General features: G+C 43.6%; 1 protein-coding gene across 1 annotated transcript in view; it reads right to left on the reverse strand.

Moving 5' to 3' along the window:
- Positions 1-1,021: 1,021 nt before the first annotated feature.
- LOC137369781 (probable aminopeptidase NPEPL1) overlaps positions 1,022-13,100 on the reverse strand; it is a 53,125-nt gene continuing 41,046 nt past the window's right edge. Inside the window, exons 10-12 of the mRNA XM_068031237.1 lie at positions 10,026-10,202; positions 7,402-7,512; positions 1,022-3,256 (exon numbers count right to left, since the gene is read on the reverse strand). Coding sequence (XP_067887338.1) covers positions 3,095-3,256; positions 7,402-7,512; positions 10,026-10,202 — 450 coding nt within the window. The 3' untranslated portion in view covers positions 1,022-3,094. The remainder of the gene's footprint in view (positions 3,257-7,401; positions 7,513-10,025; positions 10,203-13,100) is intronic.

A 13,100-nucleotide genomic window follows, 5' to 3' on the forward strand; every position in this document is an offset into this window, starting at 1 on the left:
TGGCCTACTCCTAATTTGTATGTTTGTATGTTCTGTTTTATCTCAGAATTCCATCATCCGCAGTATTTTGCTTTTATTTTACTGTCCCCTAATTGTTCTCCTACTGATATCGAATCCATTTGGCCCACCTCATTGCCAAGAACCAGGTCTAGCAGTGCCTCCCCTCTCGTTGGACTGGAAACATACTGCTGTAGAAAATTTTCCTGAATACACTCTAGGAACTCTTGCCACTGAGTGGTGAGCGTACTACCAATGAGACATGGCTGACCCACAAATGTGGTAATAGGATTCCAAAACGAGATTTTAGGATTTTATTTTACACCACTCATTAGCTATTTTAGGTAGAATTATGTGAACAGCTTATTTTAAAGCTCTTGAGTTCCACCCTGCTGCCTGCAGCACATTACATTACAGTTACAAAATAAAATAAACAGGCCACTGTTGGGCCGAAGGGCCTGTTTCTGTGCTGTATAACTCTATGACTATGGCAGTTTGGTGTTGAGTGGAGCAGTAAGCTAAGAAAATCGAACTAATGACTGAACCTTAACTCCTCCTTATGTTGAGTTAACTTGTCAAATATCTATCATGCACACTGGCAGTTTACTTCAAACTTCAAAATTCAAACAGGAATGGGTAAATTGCTGATTCAGCAAGGAATGAATGGATACAGGCTACTCACTGAAACAGAAGTGAGGTGAAGGTGTTTGGAGTGGAACTGACAGCAGGTAAGTGAAAAAGTCTGAATGATCAAGTGTTCCTTGACACCACAATGCATCTCATCTATAAGCTAACTTTTTGAGCAGATCAAGATTTTTAGCACCCTGGTAATAATTATCATTTTCAAGCCCATTTTGTATTTTTTTTTTTAAAAAGAGGAATTAATCAGCACACCTCAGATTTGTGAATAATGATACTCCAAAATGGAAAGAAAAGCCAAGTCCAGGAAATGCATAAGTAGCCAGATCAACACTTGCTTACAATGATGATTGCAATGACAGTTATTAAACAGACAAGAAGAATCTTGCAAAGTGTTGAATTATTTAATATACATAATTTCAAATGCATAAAAATATACAAAAATGTCTTTACATTTGGGCAAGACAAATCTTCACATAAACTGGCTTAGAAGTATATGTGAGGTAGAGCCAAGACTATTCATTGTAAAAGTTTGAGGAACAATAATTTTTAGCTATTCTAGAATTAAATCAGACAAGGTTACTTCTCTAAATTTAAACAGAGCAGCTTTCATATAACTCAATTTTCAAAAATTCATTTTTTCTATGTTGCAATGGGGGGGGGGGGGGGGGAAGAGAAAGAGGGTGGGCGAAGAGAACGCGCAGGAAAGACATCATAAGCGATGGATGTGACCAGCAGTTCATCTCAAGTTTTATGGATTCCATTGTGCAAATCTGGCTAACAGCAGTTTCTAAAGTACATACATTTCATACAAGTAAAAAAAAACCTGACCTTAGTCCAGAATATAACCCCCATCCTTGTAGGACTCCATGTAAAAAAATTGTGGAATTAAAGCCATTGCAGCCTTTGCTGAAACTCACATATGTATTTTCAGTTCAATAAATGGTGCTCAAATTTGTTATTTTAAAATCCCATGGTCTTGCAGCTATAATATACAAACAAATGGGTCTATGTTTTCCAAAAAGAATGCATATTAAAAGGCATTAATCAAGTCAGTTTGTGTTAAAGCTTAGTGAGGCTGATAGAACATGTGGCATTTCTTAAAGAGAAAGGCAAGTCTCAGCACAAGTAATTTTTAAAAAGGAAGGCAAATGTAAAGAGCGTACTTTTTTTTGCAAAAAGAATACGCCAACCAGAATTTGCTGATGTTTTTGTAGATGTGTCAATCTCACGGCTCAGAGAGAGAGCACCTCAAGCTGGGTAGCTCTCCTTACTCAGCTGCTTCAGTGTCTGCTTAATAGGGATCATCCCTATGCTGACAGATAGGAAATAGCATAGCCTCAACTTCAAACTGGCCTGAGCATTATTCTGTATTTCAGCCCCATATACCATGCATTCAGATTAATATTCTGCATCCATAGGAAGTCCCATCATTTCTAGGGACTCTCAGTTCTCAAACAAAGTTCATACTGGTCTGAGGTCTTCGTCCCCATCGTTTTCTAAGGAATAACTCCTGAGCCCAAGGGGACACACTCAGTTGGCAAAAGTACCAATTGAACCAAGGAGGCTCAGCTACTCAATTTAGACAGTCTTCAATAAAATAAAATAATTTTTAAAAAGTGAAAAAATCCTATTAATTTATATAAAGTGTACTCCTCCAGACTCCATAAAATGCTTGAAGTATCATGGAAGTAGAATGCTAACACTGCAGCCTCATCTAAATACCTGAAATGAATACATTTCCTCCAGCAACTTGGAAAAACAATTCCTGGATTCAGTGACAATCTTTTAGCTTTAATATTGCCCATGCATTTGCTCCATGGGTGCTGGACTGCCTTGTCACCATTTTCTCACTGCAAGAAAAGAGGGTAAGAACTGAACACCAGCTCTGGCAACATTCCACAGCAGGGCAAACCTTGAAATGGAGTGATGCACAAAGGAGGAAAGCTGTTGAGGGCCACTGCTGAAGGTGGAGTGGACCCACAGCCAGTTTATAGACCAAATTACAAATGCTGTAAAACCTAACCTGCAAGTTAGGCACCAACTGCATGATTAAGGACTTTTTGTCAGTGTATATCAACGTAAGTCAGGAGAAACTGAAAATAAAACTTTCAAATACACTAGGAAGTGCTTGGAGAATCATATTTAATTTATGCTAAAAGTTGCAATTTCTTCTTGCAAGTCGATAGATCACAGGTTATAGTAATGAAGTCAAAGTGATATAGATTCCTATTGGGTCATTTGAAATTTAAACTTGGAACATGACCCAATTTTTCTCTACAAATGACAAGCGTCCGGCAAATTTCCACCATCAAGGACGTAGTTGTAAGAATAACTGCCGTGTGAACCTAAATATTAACGCATAAGCGTAATTCAAAACAGATGCCTCGCACAGGCTCAGTAACTGTCCATGCCAAAATCCATACAAATAGTGAATGAACATATTCTGAAGCAGAATTCAAACCAATCGTCTCTTTTTGGAGCAATTTTCCATTGAATCATCACCTTCTGCAGTGAAATTCACACCAACTGGTGAAACAAGGTTCAATAATGCATTATCTGTTGCACAGCCAAACAATGCTAGAAGTAATGCCACCCCATAGCCTGTAGCACGTGCGCCCTGATGGAAAAAAAGTGTAAACGTTAGTTTCGCTGGTCTTACACAATTTGCCCTGTTTACAGAAAAATGTAAAAATAAACTGCAATGGAACTGGGATGAGGAGAAATCTCTTCACTCAGAGGGCTGTGAATCTTTGGAATTCTCCAGAGAGCTGTGGATGCTCAGTTGATGAGTATATTCAAGAATGAGATCGATAGACTTTTGGACAAGTAGGGAATTAAGGGATATGGGGCTAGGTTGAGAAAGAGGAGTTGAGGTAGAAGATCTGGTCTCATCTTATTGAATGTTGGAGCAGGTTCAAGGGGCTGTTATGGCCGACACCTACTGCTTATGTTTTTTTTTATTCATTCATGGGATGTAGGCGTCACTGGCCAGGCCAGTATTTATTGCCCATCCCTAATTGACCTTGAGAAGGTGGTGGTGAGCTGCCTTCTTGAACCGCTGCAGTCCATTTGGGGTAGGTACACTCACAGTGCTGTTAGGAAGGGAGTTCCAGGATTTTGACCCAGCAACAGTGAAGGAACGGCGATATAGTTCCAAGTCAGGATGGTGTATGACTTGGATGGGAACTTGCAGGAGCTGGTGTTCCCATTTATTTGCTGCCCTTGTCTTTCTAGTTGGTAGAGGTCGCGAGTTTGGAAGGTGCTGTCTAAGGAGCCTTGGTGCATTGCTGCAGTGCATCTTGTAGATGGTACACACTGCTGCCACTGTGTGTCTGTGGTGGAGGGAGTGAATGTTTGTGGATGGGGTGCCAATCAAGCGGGCTGCTTTGACCTGGATGGTGTTGAGCTTCTTGAGTGTTGTTGGAGCTGCACCCATCCAGGCAAGTGGAGAGTATTCCATCACATTCCTGACTTGTGCCTTGTAGATGGTGGACAGTCTTTGGGGGGTCAGGAGGCGAGTTACTCGTCTCAGGATTCCTAGCCTCCGACCTGCTCTTGTAGCCACAGTATTTATATGGTTACTCCAGTTCAGTTTCTGGTCAATGGTAGCCCCTAGGATGTTGATAGTGGGGGATTCAGCGATGGTAATGCTGTTGAATGTCACGAGATGATTAAATTCTCTCCTGTTGGAGATGGTCATTGCCTGGCACTTGTGTGACGCGAATGCTACTTGCCACTTATCAGCACAAGCCTGGATATTGTCCAGGTCTTGCTGGATTTCTACGTGGACTGCTTCAGTATCTGAGGAGTCACGAATGGTGCCGAACATTGTGCAGTCATCAGCGAACATCCCCGCTCTGACCTTATGATTGAAGGAAGGTCATTGATGAAGCAGCTGACGATGGTTGGGCCTAGGACACTACCCTGAGGAACTCCTGCAGTGATGTCTTGAGCTCAGATGATTGACCTCCAACAACCACAACCATCTTCCTTTGTGCTAGGTATGACTCCAGCCAGCAGAGGGTTTTCCCCGATTCCCATTGACTCCAGTTTTGCTAGGGCTCCTTGATGCCTTACTCGGTCAAATGTTGCCTTGATGTCAAGGGCAGTCACTCTCACCTCACCTTGAGTTCAGCTCTTTTATCCATGTTTGAACCAAGGCTGTAATGAGGTCAGGAGCTGAGGGGCCCTGGCGGAACCCAAACTGAGCGTCACTGAGCAGGTTATTGCTAAGCAAGTGCCGCTTGATGGCACTGTTGATGACACCTTCCATCACTTTACTGATGATTGAGAGTAGGCTGATGGGGTGGTAATTGGCTGGGTTGGACTTGTCCTGCTTTTTGTGTACAGGACATACCTGGGCAATTTTCCACATTGCCGGGTAAATGCCAGTGTTGTAGCTGTACTGAAACAGCTTGGCAAGGGGTGCAGCATGTTCTGGAGCACAGGTCTTAAGTACTATTGCCGGAATATTGTCAGCGCCCATAGCTTTTGCAGTATCCAGTGCCTTCAGTCGTTTCTTGATATCACGCGGAGTGAATCGAATTGGCTGATGTCTGGGATCTGTGATGCTGGGGACTTCAGGAGGAGGCCGAGATGGATCATCAACTTGGCACTTCTGGCTGAAGATTGTTGCAAATGCTTCTGCCTTATCTTTCGCACTGATGTGCTGGGCTCCCCCATCATTGAGGATGGGGATATTTGTGGAGCCACCTCCTCCAGTTAGTTGTTTAGTTGTCCACCATTCACGGCTGGATGTGGCAGGACTGCAGAGCTTCGATCTGATCCGTTAGTTATGGGATCGCTTAGCTCTGTCTATCGCATGTTGCTTACGCAGTTTGGAATGCAAGTAGTCCTGGGTTGTAGCTTCACCAGGTTGACACCTCATTGAGGTATGCCTGGTGCTGCTCCTGGCATGCCCTCCTGCACTCTTCATTGAACCAGGGTTGGTCTCCTTGCTTGATGGTAATGGTAGAGTGGGGGATATGCCGGGCCATGAGGTTACAGATTGTGGTTGAGTACAATTCTGCTGCTGCTGCTGATGGCCCACAGCGCCTCATGGATCCCAGTTTTGCATTGCTGGATCTGCTCGAAATCCATCCCATTTAGCACGGTGATAGTACCACACAACACGATGGACGGTATCCTCAAATTGAAGGCGGGACTTCGTCTCCACAAGGACTGTGCGGTGGTCACTCCTACCAATACTGTCATGGACAGAAGCATCTGCGGCAGGCAGACTGAGGAGGACGAGGTCAAGTATCTTTTTCCCTCGTGTTGGTTCCCCCACCACCTGCCGCAGACCCAGTCCAGCAGCTATGTCCTTTAGGACTCGGCCAGCTCGGTCAGTAGTGGTGCTACCGAGCTACACTTGGTGATGGACATTGAAGCCCCCCCACCCAGAGTACATTTTGTGCCCTTGCCACCCTCAGTGCTACCTCCAAGTGGTGCTCAACATGGAGGAGTACTGAGTCATCAGCTGAGGGAGGGCAGTAGGTGGTAATCAGTAGGAGGTTACCTTGCCCATGTTTGACCTGATGCCATGAGACTTCATGGGGTCCGGAGTCAATGTTGAGGACTCCCAGGGCAACTCCCTCCCTACTGTATACCACTGTGCCACCACCTCTGCTGGATCTGTCCTGCCGGTGGGACAGGACATACCCGGGGATGGTGATTGCAGTGTCTGGGACATTGTCTGTAAGGTATGATTCCATGAGTATGACTATGTCAGGCTGTTGCTTGACTAGTCTGTGGGACAGCTCTCCCAACTTTGGCACAAGACCCCAGATGTTAATAAGGAGAACTTTGCTAAGTCGACAGGGCTGGGTTTGCCGTGGTCGTTTCCGGTGCCTAGGTCGATGCCGGTGGTCCGTCCAGTTTCATTCCTTCTTATGTGCTTATGGAGGACACTCGTTGGGAAGCTTCCAAAAAGTACATTTCTCAAGACTCCATCGCATATAGAACAATTTCTCATTATTCACTCTTCTTGAGCATAAAAATCCTATCCAATAATCTATTAATTAAACTTCTTGTAAAGAAAAACTATAATAAAAGCTACAAGTGATTCAATGTTGTAAAGCTTTGGTATAACCCAAAGTTATTCAGATACTTGAGAATGAACTAGTATTGTAGATTTGAAATGCCAACCCACACTTAATTGTCAGTATATAGCACATTTAACTGAAAAAACAATTCTCTTCTAAAATCACTTCACCTTGCTGCTGCAGTGTGAGGTGATTCAATACGCATTGGTCACCATCCACTATGCTCCTCACTTAAACCATTCCAAATTCTCTCAAACTCCCAGAGTTCTCCCCAGCTCCACTCCAGGCCCACCTGTCTTGAGTGCCCACTTTGGCATCCCAGACCCAGGTATACTTAATCACCCTCCTCCCAAGAGCAAAATGCAACACGTGGAAGCAAAACCAAGACATAGATGTGGAAAAGAATAGAAAATAGAATACAAGGCAGTTGCAGGAAGAAACAAATTTGACTAAACAGCACCACAAACAGCTGTGTAAACATCTGAGGTTATAGCTTGTTGGACCTGGAGGAAACATTCCTATAAATTATAAATTAATCAAATTAAAATAAAATATAATTTTGGTCAGTCACTTGTTGCACTTGAAGATATTGATTAAACAAATTAATTTACCATGCTAATAATATGCATTGAGGCAAAATAGTAAAGTAGCACAGATTTTACTGAATGTGGCTGTAATTCATAAAATGGAACTACAGTCGAGATAAACTATTACTTACAGCATGAACTGGGGAAGCCATGTCAATATGCACCCAGACTCCTGGCCAATCAAAGCCAATATGAGCTTTAATAAACAAGCCTGCACATGAACTCATGGCATTGGCTCGATCCTACAATAAAAAACAATATTAAATTGGAGTTAGCTCATTCAGCAAGTTTCCTTCAACAATTATACTTGTAAACAAGCATTTTCTTGCAATCTCTGCATGTTCACATATTCAACATTTGTGAATAAAATAAGAGTAATATACAAACTAGTTTAGAGATGTATAAAAGCATAAACATTTACTACACAGAAGGCCCATCATGTCTGTGCTGAAAAACAGCTATCCAATCTAATGCCACTTCCCAGCTCTTCGTCTGTAGCCTTGTAGGTTACAGCACTTCAGTGCCTGTCCAAGTACTTTTTAAATGCAGGAAGTGCTGGAAATACTCAGTAGGTCTGGCAGCAACTGTGGAGAGAGAAACAAGAGTTAATGTTTCAGATCTGTGATCTTTCATCAGAACCTGAAACATTAACTCTGCTTCTCTCTTCACAGATGCTGCCAGACCTGCTGAGTATTTCCAGCATTTCTTGTTTTTATTTGCTGCTTCTCTGCTCAAAAGATCCACTTCCAAGATCCTCAACCTCATTTCCAAATCTGCCCACAACCTGATCACACACTATTTAGATAACCTTCCTCAGCCAGTCCAGCCACTCCATAGAACCATAGAAAAATTATAGCACAGAAGGAGGCTATTCAGCCCGTCATGTCTGTGCTGGCCAAAAACTAGCTGCCCAATCTAATTCCACCTTCCAGCACCTGGTCCATAGCCTTGCAGGTTACAGCACTTCATGTGCATGTCCAGGTACATTTTAAAAGAATTGAGGGTTTTTGCATCCACCACCATTGCTGGCAGTGAATTCCAGACACCCTCTGGGTGAAAAGGTTTTTCCTCATGTCTCCTCTAATCCTTCTACCAATCACCTTAAACCTATGCCCCCTGGTAATTGATCTCTCTGCTAAAAGAAACAGGTCCTTCCTGTCTACTCTATCTAGGCCCCTCATAATTTTGTGCACCTCAATTAAGTGTTCCTCTGTTCTAAGGAAAACAACCCTAGCCTATCCAATCGTTCCTCATAGCTGCAACTTTCGAGCCCTGGCAACATTCTTGTAAATATCCTCTGCACTCTCTCCAGAGCAACTATGTCCTTCCTGTAATGTGGTGACCAGAACTGTACACAATACTCCAACTGTGGCCGAACCAGCGTTTTATACAGTTACAGCATTACATCCCTGCTTTTATATTCTATACCTCGGCCAATAAAGGAAAGCATTCCATATACCTTCTTCACCACTGTATCTACCTGTCCTGCCACCTTTAGGGACCTGTGGACATGCACTCCAAGACCTCTCACTTCTTCTACCCCTCTCAATATCCTCCCATTCATTTTGTATTTGCTCGCATTGTTTGCCCTCCCCAAGTGCATTACCTCACACTTCTCTGGATTGAATTCCATTTGCCACTTTTCCGCCCACTCAATCAAACCAGTGATATCATTCTGGAGTCTACAGCCATTTTCTTCACATTCAACTACACGACCAATTTTTGTGTCATCGGCAAAGTTCCCAATCATGCCTCCCACAATTAAGCCCAAATCATTAATATCTACCACAAACATCAAGGGGCCCAACACTGAGCCCTGTGGACCACCACTGGAAACAACTTTCCATTCACAAAAACATCCATCAACTACTACCCTTTGCTTCCCGTCACTGAACCAATTTTGGATCCAACCTGCCACACTCCCCTGTATCCTATGGCCATCCTTTGACTGAATTACAGTTTGTCCCCCACTTTGGTATAAAGGCGAATACTTCAAAAATGCCAACCATGCCCTATAACACCCATTTCACCACAGTATTTCTTCTTCAAATGTTTCCTAAAATCCAGTTCTACATGTCTTTAGTCTTCCTTCGTAAACCCCTTTACTTTCTGCTCAGCATTTACCTTTCTTCTGTCAGTTAGTTGCAAAAGTTCTAACCAAAATAAGCCTGGTCAGTTTCAATCCAGTTCCGAGCAGTCCTGGATCTTGCAACAGAAAGCAGACCCTAACTGGCAATCTCATGCAGAAATGCCAAAAGGATGGAGGACAGGGGAAGTGGCAATATCACAATGGTGTAGCATGGTATGCTGGTCATACGGTACTGTTAAAGAACATTGATGGACGGATTATAGAGACCTTTCCTCTGCACATAGCCCAGTGAAAGTTTGAAGCAAAAACTGGGTACTCAAAATGGCAATTCAATCTCCCAGTACTAACATTCCTCATCTTGACAAAAGATAATTTTTATTAAATCTTCACTTGCTACAAACATTATTAACTTGCAAACTGGATAACAGCCAACTAGTTTATTGGGCACAGTAAAGGTTCAGATGACTGGATTTAACATTTAGTTTTGCTGTTAAATTTTATGCTATGAGATTCTACTTTGCAAATCAATGAAGAAAAGGTTTCTCTGCACGGGACAGCTACACCTCCATCTCAAGCAGAAGCCCACAAACCTAAAATAATTAACAAAACATCGCCCCAAAAAGAGTGCACATTTGGTTAACTTTGAGTTGTCGATTATCAACTTACAGCTGCAAAATTTTTCATGTCTGCCACAGCAGAAGTAAATTCGCTGAAATGCAGCTCAGGACAGTAGACCATCGGCTGCACAAGATCACCACTGTTCTGCCCGGCTTTTACACAGGCCCGTTCCCATTCTTCACTATTGGTAAGCAGTCCAGCATGGTATTTTCCTGTAGCAATACCCTAATTTAAAAATGTCATACAAGATTCTGTCACTGAGCGACAACATATTGAGAGCCAATCTAGTAATCTGATATTATAATAAGATAATGACCTATGCCATACAGAAGCCAAAATCTGAAAGTAGGGACAAGTTGGACTGGTGAAAGGCAATTTGTACACCAGCTGTATAAATTGCTTGCATCCAAAAATGCACTAGGAGCCACTACATTGTGACAGAGAACTGGTAGAGGATTTTGAGTACGAACACTCCTAAAATGAGGCTGTCAGAAGTGCTTAAAATTACTACTTTTGGCAAGGAGACACTGCACATTAACAAGAGGAATCGTAACAAAAGAATCGTATTCTGAATGACTCCCAGAACCAGCTAAGCCTCCCAAGGAAAACAATGCATTTTTAGTTAAGCTTTGTATTCGATAGTAGGTTGGATCTGCAAAATAAACAACTCTCATGTATGACCATAACCACACCCCCGCCTGCACCGCCCCCCCGCACCCCCACCCGCACAACATAGCAATTTGACAAATTCTAAGTAACTATTATTCACAGACTATCAAAATGGAAAACATCTGTTGCCAGTGTATAAGGCATAAAACTTTAAAAATAAAAATCAACTGGGAGTGACAGATGTTTATATTTAACAGCTGCTTATTTACCTTCAACTGTTCATAATTAGTGCCTCACAGTCAATGGTGTTACGCCAATGTGTTTTGTTGAATGATAATTTTCTTTGGTCAACTGGCTGGAGATCTGAATTTGCATTTTTTTTTTTAAAAAGCCAAGATGCCAGCAAGGTCATCCTCTCAGCTTAAGATGATCACCTAGTTTCCTACACTGTATCCTGGACTGCAGAGAGCAGAGAGATCCACCATTGACATGCTGTTCTCCCTTCGCCAGCTACAGGAGAAATGCCGCGAACAACAGATGCCCCTCTACGTTGCTTTCATAGATCTCACCAAAGCCTTTAACCTCGTCAGCAGATGTGGTCTCTTCAGATTACTAGCAAAGATCGGATGTCCACCAAAGCTACTAAGTATCATCACCTCATTCCATGACAACATGAAAGGCACAATTCAGCATAGCGGTGCCTCATCAGACCCCTTTCCTATCCTGAGTGGTGTGAAACAGGGCTGTGTTCTCGCACCTACACTGTTTGGGATCTTCTTCTCACTGCTGCTCTCACATGCGTTCAAGTCTTCAGAAGAAGGAATTTTCCTCCACAAGATCAGATGGCAGGTTGTTCAACCTTACCTGTCTTAGAGCGAAGACCAAAGTACAGAAAGTCCTCATCAGGGAACTCCTCTTTGCTGACGATGCTGCATTAACATCCCACACAGAAGAGTGTTTGCAGAGACTCATCGACAGGATTGCAGCTGCCTGCAACGATTTTGGCCTAATCATCAGCTTCAAGAAAACGAACATCATGGGACAGGATGTCAGAAATGCTCCATCCATCAATATCGGCGACCATGCTCTGGAAGTGGTTCAAGAGCTCACCTACCTAGGCTCAACTATCACCAGTAACCTGTCTCTCGATGCAGAAATCAACATGCGCATGGGAAAGGCGTCCGCTGCTATGTCCAGACTGGCCAAGAGGGTGTGGGAAAATGGCGCACTGACACGGAACACAAAGGTCCGAGTGCTTCAAGCCCGTGTCCTCAGAACCCTGCTCTACGGCAGCGAGGCCTGGACAACATATACCAGCCAAGAGCGACGTCTCAACTCATTCCATCTTCGTTGCCTCCAGAGAATCCTTGGCATCAGAAGTCCTCGAGGCTGCCAACATCCCCAGCACATACACCCTACTGAGCCAGCGGTACTTGAGATTGCTTGGCCACGTGAGCCCCATTGAAGATGGCAGGATCCCCAAGGATACATTGTACAACGAGCTAGTCACTAGTATCAGACCCACCGGTCGTCCATGTCTCCGCTTTAAAGATGTCTGCAAATGCGACATGAAGTCCTGTGACATTGACCACAAGTCGTGGGAATCAGTTGCCAGTGATCGCCAGAGTTGGCAGACAGCCATAAAGGCGGGGCTAAAGAGTGGAGAGTCGAAGAGACTTAGCAGTTGGCAGGAAAAGAGACAGAAGTGCAAGGAGAGAGCCAACTGTGTAACAGCCCCAACAACCAATTTTATCTGCAGCGCCTCTGGAAGAGTGTCACTCTAGAATTGGCCTTTATAGCCACTCCAGGCGCTGCTCCACAAACCACTAACCACCTCTAGGCACTTACCCTTTGTCTCTCGAGACAAGGAGGCCAAAGAAGAAGATGATCCTAGACTGCAATGCCTATGAGGAGAGAGAGAGAAAATGTCTGCTAATATCCCAGCAAGAATCAAGACCCAGGAAGTTTAAAGGAACTACCTGTTCTCTCAGCAAGCAGAGAAATACTGCTAACTGCTCTGTCTGAATGACTGAGTGACTGTCAGTTGACAAAAGCCCTCCCCATCTGTGCTTTTAAGCTGGTGTTTTCACCACAGCAGAGGAAAAGCAACTGGACACTGACATGAGCAGACCTTAAGTGGGGTTCCCTCTCTCTCTCCATTCCAGCTTGAAAGCTTTAAATCCTGCTTGTTGACTGGCCACCTTTGTATACTGCAGCTACAATCAGAAACCCTGTTGGAGGAAATCATCCATATTGCTATCTCCACTGAACCAGTCATCTACCTCTTCAAACTACAAGCCTCAGGACCACTGAATTCAGCTAGAAGCCAGTCGAATCACCAATCTCCACAGACTGAATAATTTTTTATGGACTATCCCAACCAATCTACCTCTCCCCAATATGTAACCTATTTGCGTGTGTGTGTGTGTGAGAGAGAGAGAGAGACAGACAGACACACAGAGCGAGAGAGAGAGAGAGAGAGAGAGAGAGAGAGAGAGAGACAGACAGACACAA

Source organism: Heterodontus francisci, chromosome 5, assembly GCF_036365525.1.
Source record: "Heterodontus francisci isolate sHetFra1 chromosome 5, sHetFra1.hap1, whole genome shotgun sequence".
Classification (NCBI taxonomy): domain Eukaryota; kingdom Metazoa; phylum Chordata; class Chondrichthyes; order Heterodontiformes; family Heterodontidae; genus Heterodontus; species Heterodontus francisci.